Source organism: Micrasema longulum, unplaced genomic scaffold (assembly GCF_059751315.1).
Source record: "Micrasema longulum isolate JH-2025_06_02 unplaced genomic scaffold, ASM5975131v1 h1tg001495l, whole genome shotgun sequence".
NCBI classification, from domain to species: domain Eukaryota; kingdom Metazoa; phylum Arthropoda; class Insecta; order Trichoptera; family Brachycentridae; genus Micrasema; species Micrasema longulum.
Window position 1 is genome coordinate 16,915 of NW_028278679.1, and position 17,625 is coordinate 34,539.

Genomic DNA, 17,625 nt, shown 5'->3' on the forward strand with positions numbered 1-17,625 from the left:
TCTATTTAGTAAATACATGATAAACCAAATAATAATATCACATTATTAGCGCTTAAACTTGTACCAAAATGTAATATGCAGTATGGTAGGTGCTATAATACTAAATATATACATATATATATTTCAACTGTTTCCTTCTTATCCTCTTCACATGCTTCTCCGTCCTTATCCTTTTGCTTGATCATTACATAATTATTTCTATTTGAACACTTATTTTTGTTAAAATTAAATATATTTTTCCATTGACCTTTGTATGCATCTAACTCATTTGATTAGAATCACAATGAGTTGAAAGTACTAAGTTGATATGAAGCATTTCTAACTAACTTTTTTTGCTCCTAATATTGTTGTATGACTCGTTTTGTAACCTGATTTAATCACTAGCTCTGAGACCTTGTATTACAAACATATTTCATAATAGCCTTTCTTTTAAAGTAACCAGTATAATTATTATACACTTACTTATTTGATATAAAAAAATAAATTAATAAACAATATTAAGTAACATGGATGTTTTCTGAAGACAAGACATATTATTTTTGTTTTTTATTTATTTTATTTCAATATACAGGGTGTTCTTTAAACCCTGTCACATCCGAAACAGCGATGATCAGTATGACCAAGAGGACATATTGGCACATTGAAATATTTTTTTAGAACGAATAAAATTTTTTAAAAAAAAATATCCAAAAGAGAAGGGGGAAGTCTGATACTGCACCGCGCTCCCCTCGCTTTTCCCCTGCAGAAGTAAGCAACCATTTGTTTTTTTAATATTTTATTTTAAAAAAATTTCTTTGTTCTAAATATTTTTTAAAATATGCTAATATGTCTTCTTGCCCATACTGGTCATTGTGGTTTCGGATGTGACAGGGTTTAAAGAACACCCTGTATATAATTGTGTTCTTATAACTACCTATATGGTCAACGGAAATACATCACTGCATAAGACAAATTTGACCACTCATTTAGGAAACGACAGTCAGTCTCAAAGACATTGGTAGTGAAAAGATGGCTCTAGCCTTCGTAAAACTGAAGTAACTATATGGTAGGAGGAGATATTGCCTCCATAGCAGTCAGTAACAAAAGTGTCCCAGTATGTTGGTCAAATAAGATTTAATTCAAACCATCAGCTAGAATCAATCGAAAGTAAAATATTCCGAAAATATGAATGTTATGATATTTACCCATGTGAGTGGGTCGTGGACAGGAAAAATAAGAAAGTATCTGAGGCATGTTATTTTCACAGGGGCGACAATCGGTGTGATGATAACAGCTTCACATAATCTGGAACCTGATAATGGAGTTAAACTGATTGATCCCCATGGTGAAATGTTGGAGATAAGCTGGGAGGAACAGGCAACTAAATTGGCCAATGTTAAGTGAGTATTTTCAAATGTATTTCTTTATAATATGGAAATATTTGCGTTCTTAGGATTAAGTCCGTTTACTAAACTAAAAAAAACGAGTTGGCAACTAAAATTGCTCTCTTGTGCATTTCAATGGCGATTTGCACACGACGTAACTTCTCAAAAGTCAGGTTTTAAAGCCGACCTAAAAGTCTTAAAATTTTTCAAGTCTTACGAAAGTGTTGCAAGTTTCGAGGTATTTTCAGATAAAACCCAAATTTTTTTTTTATAAGATTCCACCTTCATTGATAATAATAAAGAATGGCATTTTTATCATCACTTCATTCTGTAGACATTTCAAACACAATGTGACGTTGATAGTGTGCACTGTTAGATGAGATAATTACTGAAATCGTAAAACTTGAGTAGCGTCGCCAGAGACACTTGGTCACTAACCAATTTGGAACTGCTGTGGCCATCCAGTTTTAGTTTGGTTTCGGTTTTCTTGTGTGCGAAGGGCCTTACTGAAATATTTCAATTTTGGGGGGCCCTTTTCAACGAGTTGTAAATATTAGAAAATGGGAATAAAGTTGTGGTAGACAGGTGTTCGAACCTCGGACCTTTGATCTGTGAGTGTGCGACACTAGCCACGGAACCACAACCTTTATTTCAATCATCTAAACCTAACCAGGTTTTAATGCAATATTTTAGTTTCCAGCTGTAAATTTTAAATGATATTGTGTTTCAGTAATTATCATTCTTGGTTAAATTGGACTTAGTCCATCTCTACAGATTAGAGTTTTTCTAGAACAGGATTATATCGTTACCCTGAATTATAAAATTTGTGTCTCTCTTCAATCCATGCCTTATGTCTGAGGATGGTGATTACACCTGAGGTATGGCTCGTCTGTGGACAGTCTGCCTCCATCTGGAACGGTCTTGTGCTCTTCTATAGGCATTTGTCAGTGATGATTCTGATAATTTAGTGACTGTGCTGCTCCATTTTGTCGGTTGACGTCTACGCGACCTTGTCCCTTCAACACTTCGCAGGAGAATAGTTTTCTCCAAACAATCAGAGTTCCCCCTAGAAATATGCCCAAAGAACTGCAGGATTCTGTGTTGATTCTGTGTGTCTACAAATAGTAAAAAAGGATATTTTTATGTTTTCTTAACAGAGTCAACAGTCCTAACGGACTTCAAATAATCTATATGTGTGTAAAACTTGTATATTCGTACAGTGATAGCAAAAGTTATTGAAAAAAAAAACTTCGCTACCATTTGCTGCTGGAGTAAAAACTGTTTTTACTCTCCCCTGAACAAAAGTAAGTTTGGGATTTACGAGTTTTACAAGGTTGGCTGATGATATCCTAATGAGAAGGACTCTTATTTTAATTTGTATTGTATATATTTTTTATTAATATTTTTTTCCTCAACCGAACAAATGGATCTTTAGAGTTTTTTGTACAATGTTTTTTTAAAATTATTTAATTTGTGAATTTGTTCCAGTGATTCTGAACTTGAGGCTGCTGTTTCGGAAATAGTTAATAAATATAACATTGACATGAGGTTGAAGGCTTCTATCTTTATTGGAATGGACAGCCGGTAAGATGCATATACCGTTATATTTGATTTTTTTATTAATAAATTTCATAAAAGATACGTGTTTTTAAAAAATTCTATACATATTTACTTTTACACATCTAGTTAATGTTGTCAATGTATCTCTCCAAAAAAAGAGACTAACTCTTGTACTTGGAGAGTGACTTACACCGTTGTAGTTGTTTATTGTTTATTTTAAGAGTTTATATAATTTTAAATATGAGTACATGAGAAAAAAACAAAAACAGGATATGTAAAGAAAAAACATAAAACAATAATACATTCATACTAATTAAAATTTAGTGTGGTTTTTACACATGTTCAAAAAATTTCTTTAAATTACTTTAAATTTATTTATTGATATATTATTTTTAATAGTTTTTAGTTCATTGGGAAGATTATTCTAATTTTTTACACCTTTAAAGACAAAGCTCTTTTGACCATGGCTTGTGTGGAATTTAGGAATTTTAATATTATGTTGGTATATGAGTGACTTATTCATCTCAAATTCTTTTATTTTTCTTTTTTATAAAATTGTCGATATATTTTTCAGATAATTTTTTATAGGTAGTACAAAATCGCTCATAACGCACATCGTCACATATTCATTTTCACAGCATTCCGTTTGAACTACTGCCGAATTGTTGCATTGTCCCATTTTCCCGTGCGGTTTTGACTGTTCATGGAGCTGGGACAAGACAGAATTATTGTCCTGTCGATTGTAGTGAACCCAATTTAATGCAGATGTTTGTGCAGTAAGCCCTGAATAAAAGCGTTCTAATCACTGGCGGCTCCTGACCAAAAACATTGGCAGTGCATTTCTTTACATTTTGTCAACTTGTAACTTGTATATTAAGTTCAATAATATTATAACAATATGGCAGGTCTGACGTGATAAACGGGAAATAGTATGACAAATGACAGCCCGCGCATCGGAACTAAGAACTCTAAATTCTATATTATAGGATACTAAATCAACTAAATTCGTACTAATACCATATCATTACGCATGTTCAAAGTGACATTTCAAACGCACTTTAAACTTCAAATATGCGCATGCGTTGGCAACGCCCGGAGTATGTATATTATCTTCTCCCTCTAACGCAGGATTCACCAATATGAAGGTCTATCTCCCTCAAATGATGATCTTAGGAGAAATTACATATTTCATACAAATTCAGGGTAAAGAATTGTGCAAAACATAACATGCACGGGGACGATTGCGCATGCGTAGACAAGATGTGAAAATCGTCCGCCAGAGTCGATTTCGCTAGATCTTTTGGCGCTAGTATTAAATATTTTGATGTTTACGAGTATAATATTACAACGAATCCCTGTTTTTTTTTAGCTACCTATAACATATTTTTACTATCAATAAAATTACTAATTTGTTTGCACATATTTTTACTTGGCAGTGCACTGCACTTATGCACATACTAAGGAACCGCCTCTGGTTATAATATTATTACCTGAAATTATAGTTCCGGCTTCTATGATTAAATTAAATTATTACTTTTACCAAACATAGACTTTCTATTTCAATTTAATAATTATCAATTTCTTAACTAGGTACACAAGTCCTGGGCTAGCTAAGGCCGCTACAGATGGTGTGTTAGCCATTCAAGGAACACCACGAGACTTTGGGATTGTGACAACACCCATGCTTCATTACTTCGTCCTCTGTAGAAACTCTAATGGGGCCTATGGAATGCCCACTGAAGAAGGTATGCTGAGTGTTGTTATAAATTATTTTATTTATTCATATAAAGATACATATTCCAAAACAAAAAAAATAGCGTATCTAACTCTACGTGTTGAGTTGGGATACAACATAATGGAATGTGTTTTATGTACAGTTTTGACTGCAAATTTCACATTTTATTCCTACCTATATGCTTTTTTCAAATAATTAAAAACGTTGTCATTGTGAATTAGATAAATAATGAAGTCTTTTTAATTTTGTAGTTCTACAAAGAGCCCATTATTTTTTAAATTTATATACTCTTTAGTTTAGTTAGATAATTTATGTAGTACCACTTTTGTGAAAATCACCTCAACGGCACTTTATAATGAATAGACTAGAACTTGTGACGTCACAGGCGGAGTAATTTCAAAATTACAAAACTTGAAAAATCAAAGCGCTGATAATACGATACATGAAAATAAAAATGATATTATTTTGTTTAGCTCGATAATTTTTTTTTTAAACTACTAAACTTCTTTATTCCTAGAATGTGGTAGATGCGTTTTAAAAAATGAAATTTCATCTTTTTAGAAAAAATGTCTATTAACTTTATTTTACTTGTATACAATGTATACCATGGGTTGCCAAAGCATCGACTGTGTGTTCATTCCTAATCGCCCGCCTGTCTAATGCGTCGAAAGTGGAAACAAGAATCAATTTGTTCGGTTTCATAAGATGCAGTGCAATTTTTTTCCCTGGTCAATTTACAAAAGTGTATTCATTTGGTTTACCTTTCATAGTTTTGGTTTTGTCCATCTCCCATGAGAGATAATCCACTTTCCACCTACAATGCGGGGGGTTAGGGGGATATCTTTAAAAGTTCGAATTGTGGGTTAAGCTGTTTCTGCAATGCCGTAATCATATTTTCTGAGAATCAAAATCCATATATTGCGTTCTTCACAAAACGATATTTTTGTAGTTACCTCCTTGTGATCCTTAACCCCGAAATGTGATTATGGCATCGCTAAAACTAAGCTTGACTCACAATACACAGTTTTTTAGTCACCCTTTTGTGATCCTAAATGAATGCATTCAAAACAAAACATCCCTCCCGTTTGACAGATGGCCATTTGGCAGCATGTTTACGAATATATAAGTATCTATAAGTAGCTATAAGTAGCTATGAACCAAATTATGATACCTAAATTTGTTGAAAATATTCCATGTCATGTTTTCAGTGTGTCCTCCAATACTACATAAATAGTTCATATTTATAAATTCTAAAGCTAATAAGCATATTACTTGCTTCTATAAAAACTAAAATAAAATAACATCTAGTTTTGTTTCATACACTTTTTATGTTTATCTGAATTCATCATTAATTGCTGTTATTAAAATAACTTGATATTAAATTGGTATTGGTAAAATCTATGTTTATTTTCAAGCACATCTAGGCAACCCACAGTAGGATTCAGGGTTTATCGGGGCTGTCTCAGCCTTATAAATATAATGTTTATTTGTCCCCTAGGTTATTATAACAAGTTGGTGAATGCGTTCAAGCTGCTCAGAGCAGGTGAGACGTCTCACGGATCATACAAGCCTAATCTTTACCTGGACGGTGCTAACGGAGTCGGAGGTAAGAAGATGAGGCACATAAAGAAGAAACTGGAGGGGTATCTCAATGTTGAAATCTTCAATGCTGGAGGAAATGGTGGAAAATTAAATCTTAATGTAAGTCAAATGAAGATAACTAACCCATTGCTCCCTGACGGTACAAATTTGTCCCGGTGTAAAGTAACTCATATAATATATCTTAACAAGTAAATTAATTTCTGCAATTAAAGTCATTAAAATATAGCTTGATTAAAATGACAGCTGTCAAACTAATTTCATAAGTGATGGGAAATTACTAATCACTGATCAAATTTATTTTATCAATTATTTCATGCAATCATAAAACTCTGTTTCCGAAAATTGATATAAAAAACTCAAAAACAAGCCTAATATTGTGTGTTTAACACAATTATTTACCAAAAAATGAGACATTTTTACTTTTTTCATGAACATCGAATGAATTATTATTTTATTCGATCAATTTACATTGATCAATTTGTCCCATCTCTAACATTTTTGCAAAATAATGTAACCTTGTAAGAACGTCGTTAATAATTAGGTTTATTTTAGTTTTCTTTTAGTTTGAAAGCTGATTTTATATATTAATGTTGATTTATGTTTCAAGCATTGTATTAAAAAAATAAATTAACATGCCAGATACAAATGACTTTTCGTGTGTCAATATAAATAACTCCTTTGACGTTACTACAGAGTTATGTCGTCACTTTTTCTGACAATTGTCATTCTAATCATGTTACATTTTAAGCACTATAGATAACTTCAAAATCAGCATTTTTAAGTTACCCGCTCAAAACACATATTTGTATCTTCCTCCATGAAAGCTACAATTCATATTATGATGATTTGAATGCAAGACTTGTCTGTTTGTTGCATTACCCGGCAATAGTATAGAGCCTCGAATTTTTAAAACTTAATCCCACAAAGCTACTTTTATAGCTTGTGAAGACTTAATAATACCTACACTAATAATATGAAACCTAAATTAGAAGTATTGCACCCATGAAATAACAGTCTGAAGGGATCAGTACATATACACATGCAGCTATAATATTGTTTAAAAAGAAAAATGTAAAAGTATACCTACATACAGTGCACTAGAATTTTTAATAAGCCTATGTTAATGTGGTAGTGCCTGTCGGTGAATCAAGTAAACATACAAATTTTGCTTGTGTTAGTTGGCACGCTATATTATTTTATATGAAAACATTCTGTCACCCACACATAAGCAATGTTTATTGACTTTTCCTTTACTGTGCTAAAAAAATACGCATGTTCCGGTGCTGTGTAAAAAATACTCTAACAAAAATGAGGGATTTAAAATCTGAAAAATGGAACATTTGTAGGCAATTGCTTCAATCAATTATACTACTAATTCAATTTTCAATAATTCAAATTCAAGTGAAAAGTTGTAATATTTTTAATAAAATCTCTAAAAACATGAAAATACCATTTGTAAGATGTGTGTTATGATTATGTTTGATTCGTAAAGCCTCAAAAAAATATGCACGTGGCGGTAGTTGGTTAAGTTAGATCTAGTTTTGAAAGTAGCTTTTTATGCATTTTTTTGTGTGGATTTTCAATATTGTTTTACCATCAAAATGTGCTCTTAATCAATATTTTTTGCACTTTCATTTACTTTTATCAAAAATAACTCATTTAGATCTATTCTTATAATTTTCATTTATATATATCTCAATTCGAAGGTAAGAAAGTGCAAAGCAAAATGGGGTGTAAAAATCACTTTTCACGTAATCAATAATTTTAGATAATATTGGGTCTATTTAGACCATCTCTGGTAGGTATGAATTAAAAAAAATGTAGAATGTACCATTATTAAATAAATTTATAATTTAATTTGACATTTCAGTGTGGCGCAGATTTCGTTAAAGTGCAACAGAAACCTCCTGTAGATGTTCCTAAAGAGCTTAATCAGAGGGTTGCCTCTGTAGACGGGGATGCTGATAGGCTCGTGTATTACTTCCTTGACAATAGGTCAGTATTTTGACAATATATCTGCATAACACCTATTCTACTTAGTGGAGGGCGAGTGTTCTCATATTGCTAAATCTCCCCCTCCAAGCCCATGTCCACTATCGGGCTATCAGGAAAGGGGCAAGTGCTCTAACATCCTGAGGTTTAATCAGTGGTCCCCCGAGGATGTGGCTTCTTTTCTGATATATAGCATCACATTCACATATAATATGTATAGGTGTTTCCTCATCTGCACTGCAGAACCTACCTACTTAAATGATTAAGTGTTTATCTCTTAAAAGACTGCTTAAAAATCCCTCTGGAAACGGTGTTGTAATGTCGTGATACATTAAGCAAAAGATAAGATATTTTGAAATACAGATACTTTAGAAAAAAAAAACTTTTACATACTGCTTAATAATCTATTATCCATAATTTATAAGAATAATCATATAATAACAAAATATGAGATATATAATTAAGTCTTTTATTCTATGTAAGCTGTGATATCATAAGGGTTAATTAATCTGCAGTGATAACCCTCAGTTGATTTTGGCCAAGATTCATTAGGTCAAATGCGAGTACCCTTTAGTAGTTCCTTTGCATGGTGCTGACTGGGTGCTTTTCGCCAGAGCGTTATGCTCTGCTTCCGGGCCCACGACCTAAGTTCACAATGAGGAGCACACTCGGGCAACTCGCAGTAGGACCCTGGGCCTATTGAGGCTGTCCCAGCTCCCAACCTTGTTGCCAATTAAATGACTCGATTAATTACATCGAGATTGAAAAATATTATGTATTTTGTTGAGTTGAACTAATTTTTTGTATAAAATTTTCAGTGAAACTTTTCATTTGCTGGATGGTGACAGAATAGCAACCCTGTTGGCCGGTTACCTAATGAGCCTTACTAAAAAATGTCAACTGACTGATCTTAAACTGGGATTGGTTCAAACTGCCTACGCTAACGGTGCCTCAACAGAATACATCACAGAAAAACTGGTAACTGTCTCAAATAAAAAAAATAATAATAATACAATAAAATCCCTTTTTTTACATTTTCCAAGGGAGCAACAAAAAAGGGTAAAGCTAAGAAAAATGCAAAAAAAATACTAAATTTTTATCGACTATAATATTGATTTATTTATATACTCCTAGAGGGCTCTTACAATATTTAGTTAAGAAGTACATAAAGTATTATAGCAATTGACATAAAATAGAATAATAATTATTTCTATAATATGTTAATACAGTAAAACCTCGTTTTTACGTTCCTTGATTTTACATTTTCCCGCTTTTTACACCGAAATATTTAGGTCCCATTTTTTTCCGTACATTCTCATTCAATATTCTCCCCAATTAACGTTTTTTACGTTTTTCATAACCCCGGTTTTACGTCGAAATTTTTCCATAACTCACTCGATCTGTCAAAAGACGAGCCGCGCGCCGCCGCGTGAATGGAAAATAAAATCGAGGTAAATAAAAAAATGTGTAAATTATTGTCTTAAACTAAATTCAAAGTAGGTGCAGTGTAATTGACCATTTTGTTTAAGTGTCTTATTTTGACATTTCACTAAATAGTGACATGCAGTTGACGCATGTTTAGGAAGATTAGTCTTTATATCAATAAATTACGATGCAGAATGTTTAAAAAATTGGCAATAGACATATTATTTGATGTTATATATATAATGTGAAAAAAAGATAGTTTAAACAGTTGTCATAAAAGTGTGAAATTGCCGCGATGTAAATGACCATTGTAATTTTGTGGTGCCATACTAAAAAAAGTGATACTATATAAAAAAAAATCCCAATATTTAGGGAAAAATTCGTTATATGCATTTTATGCAAATTCGAATTTTTATTTTTGTGTTTTAATGGTTAAGTGCCCAGATAAAATTATTTAAATATGTATTTTTTTTTTCAATAAAAAATAACATATTGTAGTATTGCTTGAAAATATACAAGATATTTTTTATTAAATCATTGGTAAATATGAATAATCCCCAATCATGACAGTTCTTACAATTTTTCTGCAGTATATTTAGTATAATCTTGTACAATAATTATATTTTAATGAAATCTATTTTTTCCCATACATTTTTCATTTCCTCACTGTAAAGTTTTCCTCAGTTTTACTCTTTTTTTTGTTGCTCCCTTGAAAAACGTAAAACAGGGGTTTTACTGTATGTATTTAAAAAAAGAAATAAGTAAAGATGAATAGAATTTAAAAAGAGAAGAATTGAGGGGGTGGCCATTCATTGGAAAGGATAGCTAATTTAATAGCAGCTGGAGTGGTGTGGAGAGGGTCCAACAGCTCGGCATAATTATTAGCTGTTCTGTTTATGCGTCCCAGAGGAGAATGGTGGGTGAAGTTTGTCCTATTGTACTCACACTGGAACATGTGTCGGAGTCTGGTGGTCCTTGTACACGAAAGTTTATCAAGGACAGTAATTTTGGGAAATCTATTATGGTACATATCACTTTGTGCATTAGAGTGAGGTCAGCAATTGCCCTTCTGGGCTGCACTCTTTCAAGTTAAAAGAGTTGTAGTTGTACAAAGGGCTCCAGAATGATAATGCATATTCCAGTTGTGATCGTTACTTTGGGGAATCAATAAAGTTGTGCGGCTATTTTGTGGGTACACATATTTTTTAATTTTTTAAAATCTTGTTTTAAGGCTATAGTTTAAACTAAAATGAATGCTAAATTAGGAAATCATACGATTTTTCCATTTTAAAACGAATGTTTTTTTTTAATCGCGCAACAATAAAAACAAATAAATTACATAAAAACAATATTTTTTAAAGGTATTTCTGTTAAAAAACATACTTAAAAGTTTTATGTAACTAAAATATAATTACTTTTAGACCGGCAGATTACGCCATTTCAAATTTAGACTAAACTTAGGTATCTGGGATCTCAATAAAGACTAAGTATTGAACTTAAATTTGTTTTAATAATTTGAAGATAATAAATTGAACATGAAAGTGGCTGCGGCCAAATTATTTTTTTTTGTTTTTGAAAAGAAATACAAGCATTTTAAATCACATACATTTTTGTGGCATTTTCTTTTATTTCTACTTAAAATTATGCCTTCGGTAATACTTTAAAAAAATATAATTTATTGGAATACTTTAGTTGAAACCTTTTTTTATATAATTGTATTCTCTTTTTTTGGAAATAAAGATAATTCTGGTTGTAATATTCAATTTAAAACAATATCTTATTGACTTTTTTATGACCTTCAGACCAGCCCTAATCGTTTTCGGTAATTCTAATACGGTAATTTTGTAATTATTTCAACGGATCGACCATGTCCAATCAATAAATCCCAGTAAATGAAGAATTCACTTCCCGCTTTCCTCAATCCAATGAAGCACATATTATTATGTATTTCTCGATTACCTTCTTCCAGCACAAAGATACCAAGGCTACCAGATTACAGAGAGCTCCTTCTGGCAGCTTTTCTCGTCCCGCAATGAGCAATATTTTCTTGTATGTGGGCACCGCCAAGGAGACGTAAGTCCTCTGATGCGGTGTGCAGTATGTGGAGGGCAAGCTGTAAATTGACTGACTCATTGCCAAATGGCAATTTCTTCCTGTCCCCTAACCAACCAAATCATTTTTTTATTTTTTTTGAGTTAGCAATACGTGTTTATCAGAAAGAGGAAATAAAAGGAGAGAAACAGAGGAGTGTTTACTTATCTTGATGTCATCATAATTTTAAGAATTAGATTTTTCAAATCGTCGCTTGTATTTTTACTTTTTATTTCCACAGTGTGTTCCCGTGACTTGTGTCAAAACTGGGGTAAAACATTTACACCACGCCGCTCTGAAATACGACATCGGAATTTATTTTGAAGCTAATGGACACGGCACAGTCATCTACAGCCAGAAAGCTAAAGATTTAATCAAGGCAGCTACCTTGGATGAAGGGTAAAATCATTTTATATGAAAATATTACCTATTTCAACAGACATTTATGATTTATTATGAATTTAGTTCATAAGATTAAGGAGTTCTATAAGATGGAGAAAGAGAGTGTGTTTACATGTGTCTGCAAATTTAATTCAAATTTAGATCAAATAATGCATATTTTAACCTTTAAATTGTCCAAGTGGGCAAGATGTTGGACTGAAATGATAAAAAAGTGCTATTTCATTTTTTTTAAATTAAAAAATAACCATAAGTACCACTAGACATACATTACCGCCAAGAAATAGCAACTTCCGTAGTCATTGACAGCTGACACGTCAGCGTTGTACCATTGAGAATTAAAACTACTTTTTTGTTTTCTATCTCCTTCATATTTTCCAAGACCAAAAATGTACCTTATGCATATATTCTGAAGTTGTTTTTCAAGTAGTTCACAGCTTTAATCAATCATGGAAACATCAGTGTAATCTAGAATGGGTTGTAATAATGCTTGTATGAGTGTTCATGAAAACATTGTTAACCTGTCCGGGAGTGAATTTCTGCGGACAAAACTATTTACTACTATTTTTTTTTACTTTTTATAATATTATATCACAGTCAATTCTATAAGCAACATATTTTCTTGAATAAAAAAAATTATTTACACTAGTAAACATGTCTTATATCAAAATTATCGATGCTTTATTACATTGGTTGTCAAAAGTATTCACTCGAACTTATCACAAAATAATTTATAATATAAATCAGGGACTAAATATGCACTTAAAAATTTAAAATGTTAATTTAAATACAAAAACATACAAACATGTTAGAAAAACTGGATGAAATCGTTAAGACGCAACGCGCTAGCGGTAAAAATGTTTACAGCTAATGTTTTTTTGACAGCGCGATCACGATGATGTACCACAAACTTTGCTGTTAAATGTCGTGGGTAAAACAGAAAATTATTCTGAAGTGTTGTTTAAGGGTTCAAAAACAACCACAGATGGCAGTACAAGTGCAATTTTATAAATAAATGTCACCAGGCTTTAGTTGTAAGCGCGCACGCACATATGCGCCTATACTCCTTCGAGGAAAGTTTTGTTTGGGATACCATGTAAGGCCATACTCCCGGACAGGTTAATATCCAACATCGGGAAGCACTAAACTTCCTCATAAATTCACATCTTGCCTTATTATGTTTTTTACGATTTTTTTTCCTAATTTCATTTTATCCCTGTTTTTTGAAGATTGAATCCCGAGCAAAAATATGCGGCTAAGAAAATGCTAGCAGTCATAGATCTGACCAATGAGACAGTAGGAGATGCCATATCTGACTTGCTATTGGTGGAGACGGTTCTTCACTCCAATGGCTGGGATGTCCACCAATGGCTTCAATCATATCATGATCTTCCTTGTCGCCAGTTGAAAGTTTCGGTCAAGGTATGTCATAAACAAATAAATATAAATACTTGATTCATAAACCCTTTTAATTTCAGCCTAATTTTCATATCCTGGAGTGTTTACAACTTGATGGCTACCCTTAGGTAAAAATTCTGAAAACTGAAATGGAGTGGATTTTGGCCACCTTATGGTCTACTGGTTAGTGCGTTTACTTACTCAACTTTTTAGAATAAAAGGGCTAAAACCTTTATTTATGTGGGTGGGAGATTTTATCCTGATTGAATATTTATTTAACACTTGGACATATTATATTAACTTAAACTGAACTTTATTTATGTATAAACAAATAAAAGCGGCATGCATATTTGCCACTCGGCATTTTAGCGTGCGACTTTGCAGTGTTTTGACGTGTTTGAACTGTTCAACCATGTCAAATCGACCAGTGGCCGACAAAAATGGCAAGTATGTTGATCACCGTCTGGATGAGTATTTAAATACGTACGTATATTTTAGATGAATAATATAACTTTTAATGCTGGCTTCGCCACAATATAACAGGTAAATGCAGCGAAAAATTGAGTAATTTCTACTTTTATAAAAATCACTCTACCTACTAAAATATCAGTTATTTTTTAATGAAATTTTGAATACCCACTCACCATATGCTGTTTATGATAATCTAATCAGAAATTAGAGTAGAAATCAAATATATTTATAACATGACAATAAAATATATCGGTATTCGCATTTGCAGGACGACGTATAAACAATCCATATTATTAAAAAAAATACCGAAAATGTCGCCGCTCTACGCACCAATTGTACAATAAAAATGTGTGAAATTTTTTCAACTCATTGACTAAACAAATCATCTTACACACATGTTTCTCATAGGAGCTATGGAAGAGTAAGTGTGTGCATAAATGAAACAACAGCTTATATGTGTTACTTTTTATATTTATTTATTTATCTCTTTATATCCGCATACAATTTATTTACTTTCACATAAGGGCGGACATATTACCTTAAGACAATTTCTTCCTATCTACCCAAACCGTTCAGTTTGAGAAAATTACGAGTACATATTCTAGGTAATTAAATTAAAAGCAGAATCTTATAATTTTATACAAAAATTTTAAACAAAAAATTACTAAAATTTTACTCTATACTAGGAAGAGAGGAGGGCAGAGGGGATGGGAAAAACAGTAGAAGGAGAAAAGAACAACTAAACATATAGGTGACATTTCAATCTTGATTTAAACGTAAATAAAGAGGGGCTCCTCACAACACTAGTGGGTAGATTATTCCACAATTGAGCAGCTACTACTGTGAAAGAGGAGGCAAGAAAATCAGAGCGATGAAAGGGTATTAAGGTTTTTATAGATGTGCGTGTGTGATTTGGAGCATCTCGAAGCTTTTAAAATACCCGTATGTAATAATGGAGTAGATCTACCTTTCCTGCCTTTAAAGTGGAGCCAGCAAAGCGGGTATTTCTACCCTTCTCACCGATAAGCATCAGTAGGGCATGCCGATCGAACTACCTTTCCCGCATAAAGTGTGTTAACAAAGAATAGGACCTTTTTAATATAAAGTGGCATCAATATTTGCCATTGTTTTATAAAGAATTGCAGTTCTGATGTTCGGGCACTGCACAGATTCATTTGACTGAATTATTTCACCTATGTACTTGGCAATGCTTGAAAATACCTTTAAATTTTTATGGGTTATCCTATACCAGTTGGTTTAATCAACAATATTTTATGTGTAACCCATAATATATTATTGATTGTATCGAGTATTTTGATAATTATTATTACATATGAATATTTTAATATTATATTATTGTGTTCTATGAAGGACCGAAACGTAATCACTACAACTGACGCAGAAAGGATATGCGTGACTCCGGAAGGTCTTCAAGAAAAGATTAACAAGCTGGTCTTCAAGTACTCGAAAGGGCGAGCCTTCGTCAGGGCATCCGGGACCGAAGATATCGTAAGAATTTATGCAGAAACATCCACCAAAGAGGTACGTTGTTATTCCAAGTTTCATAATAAACATAAATTAATACACACTAAAAGTTTTCCCCCTTCTTACTCTGAACACACTAAAGTTTTCTTAAAAGCTCTTTTGCATGTTGGGTGTTAATATAAGCTGCGTCCGTTTTTTTTCCAAAGGAAGAGAAACAAGGGGACGCAACAAAAAATAATTACAACAAATTAGTCAATAATTCATATCATCATCATGGTCAATAAACGTAGAATTATTTTTCTCTGTATGGGTGACTATTAGTTTATTATTCTTATTTATTTTATTATTTTTATTTTTGCACCACAACAGGCCAGTAGGCCCAATTACAGTGGTGAATTATATCACAGAACACCCAGGCTTCAGAAAAATCACATTTTAATTTTTGTGTTCTCACATGGGAATCGAACCCGGAACCTTTCGTGTGTGAGTCAAGCGTCTTGACCACTACACCACGGAGGCCGCCATTAAGGTTAGCTTAATCTAAGGTTAGCTTCCATTTAATCCTTATAAATTTATTGAACATAAATGCCATATTGACATTTTATTTAATTTTGACTTTCACTTGGCACTTTTGGATGAATGAAGTCCATACAAATAAATTAAAATGCAGAAAGTTTAAATTTGTGCCAATTGAAATGTTATTGGAGGTTATAAACATACAAGTTTTAAAAGGTTATCTTATATATGATAAGTGTCTTTTAACTTGGATGTTTTTATTTTCAGGATACGGACTGTTTAGCTGCAGAAGTCGCTCTTGCCGTTTACAATATGGCCGATGGCGTTGGTAACCCACCTGAAGTTCCACAATGACATTCCTAAACAGACTTCGGAGTTGTCGGAACATCACTCAAAATCACTTCTAATCATGTAAACATCACTTATGATCATGTAAACCTCACTCCTGATCATGTAAACATCACTACCGAATAATTAGATAATGTTTACATAGTTTGTGTGTTTACATCTAATCATCACTTAATCATTACACCTCATCATTTCTAGCGCGAGTTTAAAACAGTCACAATGTTTTGAGTATGTCGAAATGTTTAAAGACAAATAACGCTCAATTTGTTATCACACATTTTCAAAAAGGTTTTAGTTTTATTACTTAGTAAAAAATCCTACAGTTGACGGTAAAAATGCTTTCTTGTCACATAAATATATTTGAAAGTTTTTAAAACTCAAGTCAAGTGGTAAATTTTACACAGTATGTAAGATTCCTTAACCACCCAATGACAGGTCACAAGCTTTGTAAATGCCTAGACGTTCATTTTAGGCTTTTAAAATTTCCTTATCCTTATTATGGCAATTTTTTTTCATATTCCTATTATACCATGTCACTACCGTTATTAAATTTTTAATGTCAGTTTTGACTCAAATTAAAACATATTTTTTATGGTTTAAATCGTACTATCAAAAGGTTTTTAGAAATATCTCGAAATTTCATATTATTCTCTTGTGTCTATACCACATCTAACAGGCATTTTTTAAAACTGTTTTGGGTGATAAATTCAAATTACTTTAATTTGCGCAATTTGCTTGCCGATTAAAAATATATGTAGTGCTGTGGATAAATATATAAAAAAAATAATTATATATTTACATTAATGATAAATCTCAATGTTTAAATGATAATATGCAAAGATTTAGTAAATCGTTTTAGGATGTATAGTAATTTTGCAATAAATCAGGTTGTCAATGCTTATTAGTAAATTTTTTAAAGGTTTGTAGTTACTAAAAATCATGCCTATCAAACTGTTCATATATCCAATATGTATGTAAAGACAGTCAGTCAAAAAAGAGTAGAAAATAGTAAAAATTGGAATTGCAAACAATTAACATTGGCAACACTAAATTATGGGCCTTTTTTGTGATTGATTATATATGTCATTATGTTCTATTGAAGAACTGCAGTTTTTATGTGAGGTATCAAGTTTAGTATCTTATAGTAATAAGAGAAAAGCTATAATAATACCAGACCCATAAAATATTTTCTACTCTTTTATAAAAAACTCTACTTTATTTCTATGAATGTATAATTTA

The 17,625-nt window shown here is 32.1% G+C and overlaps 1 protein-coding gene across 1 annotated transcript in view; it reads left to right on the forward strand.

Annotated features, from left to right (window-relative positions):
• Window positions 1-17,135, forward strand: part of nst (phosphoglucomutase 3-like protein nst) — a 33,959-nt gene extending 16,824 nt beyond the window's left edge. Inside the window, exons 3-12 of the mRNA XM_088236056.1 lie at window positions 1,247-1,379; window positions 2,853-2,948; window positions 4,515-4,669; window positions 6,158-6,360; window positions 8,132-8,256; window positions 9,072-9,231; window positions 12,011-12,168; window positions 13,398-13,590; window positions 15,409-15,579; window positions 16,306-17,135. Coding sequence (XP_088092182.1) covers window positions 1,247-1,379; window positions 2,853-2,948; window positions 4,515-4,669; window positions 6,158-6,360; window positions 8,132-8,256; window positions 9,072-9,231; window positions 12,011-12,168; window positions 13,398-13,590; window positions 15,409-15,579; window positions 16,306-16,392 — 1,481 coding nt within the window. The 3' untranslated portion in view covers window positions 16,393-17,135. The remainder of the gene's footprint in view (window positions 1-1,246; window positions 1,380-2,852; window positions 2,949-4,514; window positions 4,670-6,157; window positions 6,361-8,131; window positions 8,257-9,071; window positions 9,232-12,010; window positions 12,169-13,397; window positions 13,591-15,408; window positions 15,580-16,305) is intronic.
• Window positions 17,136-17,625: the final 490 nt, after the last annotated feature.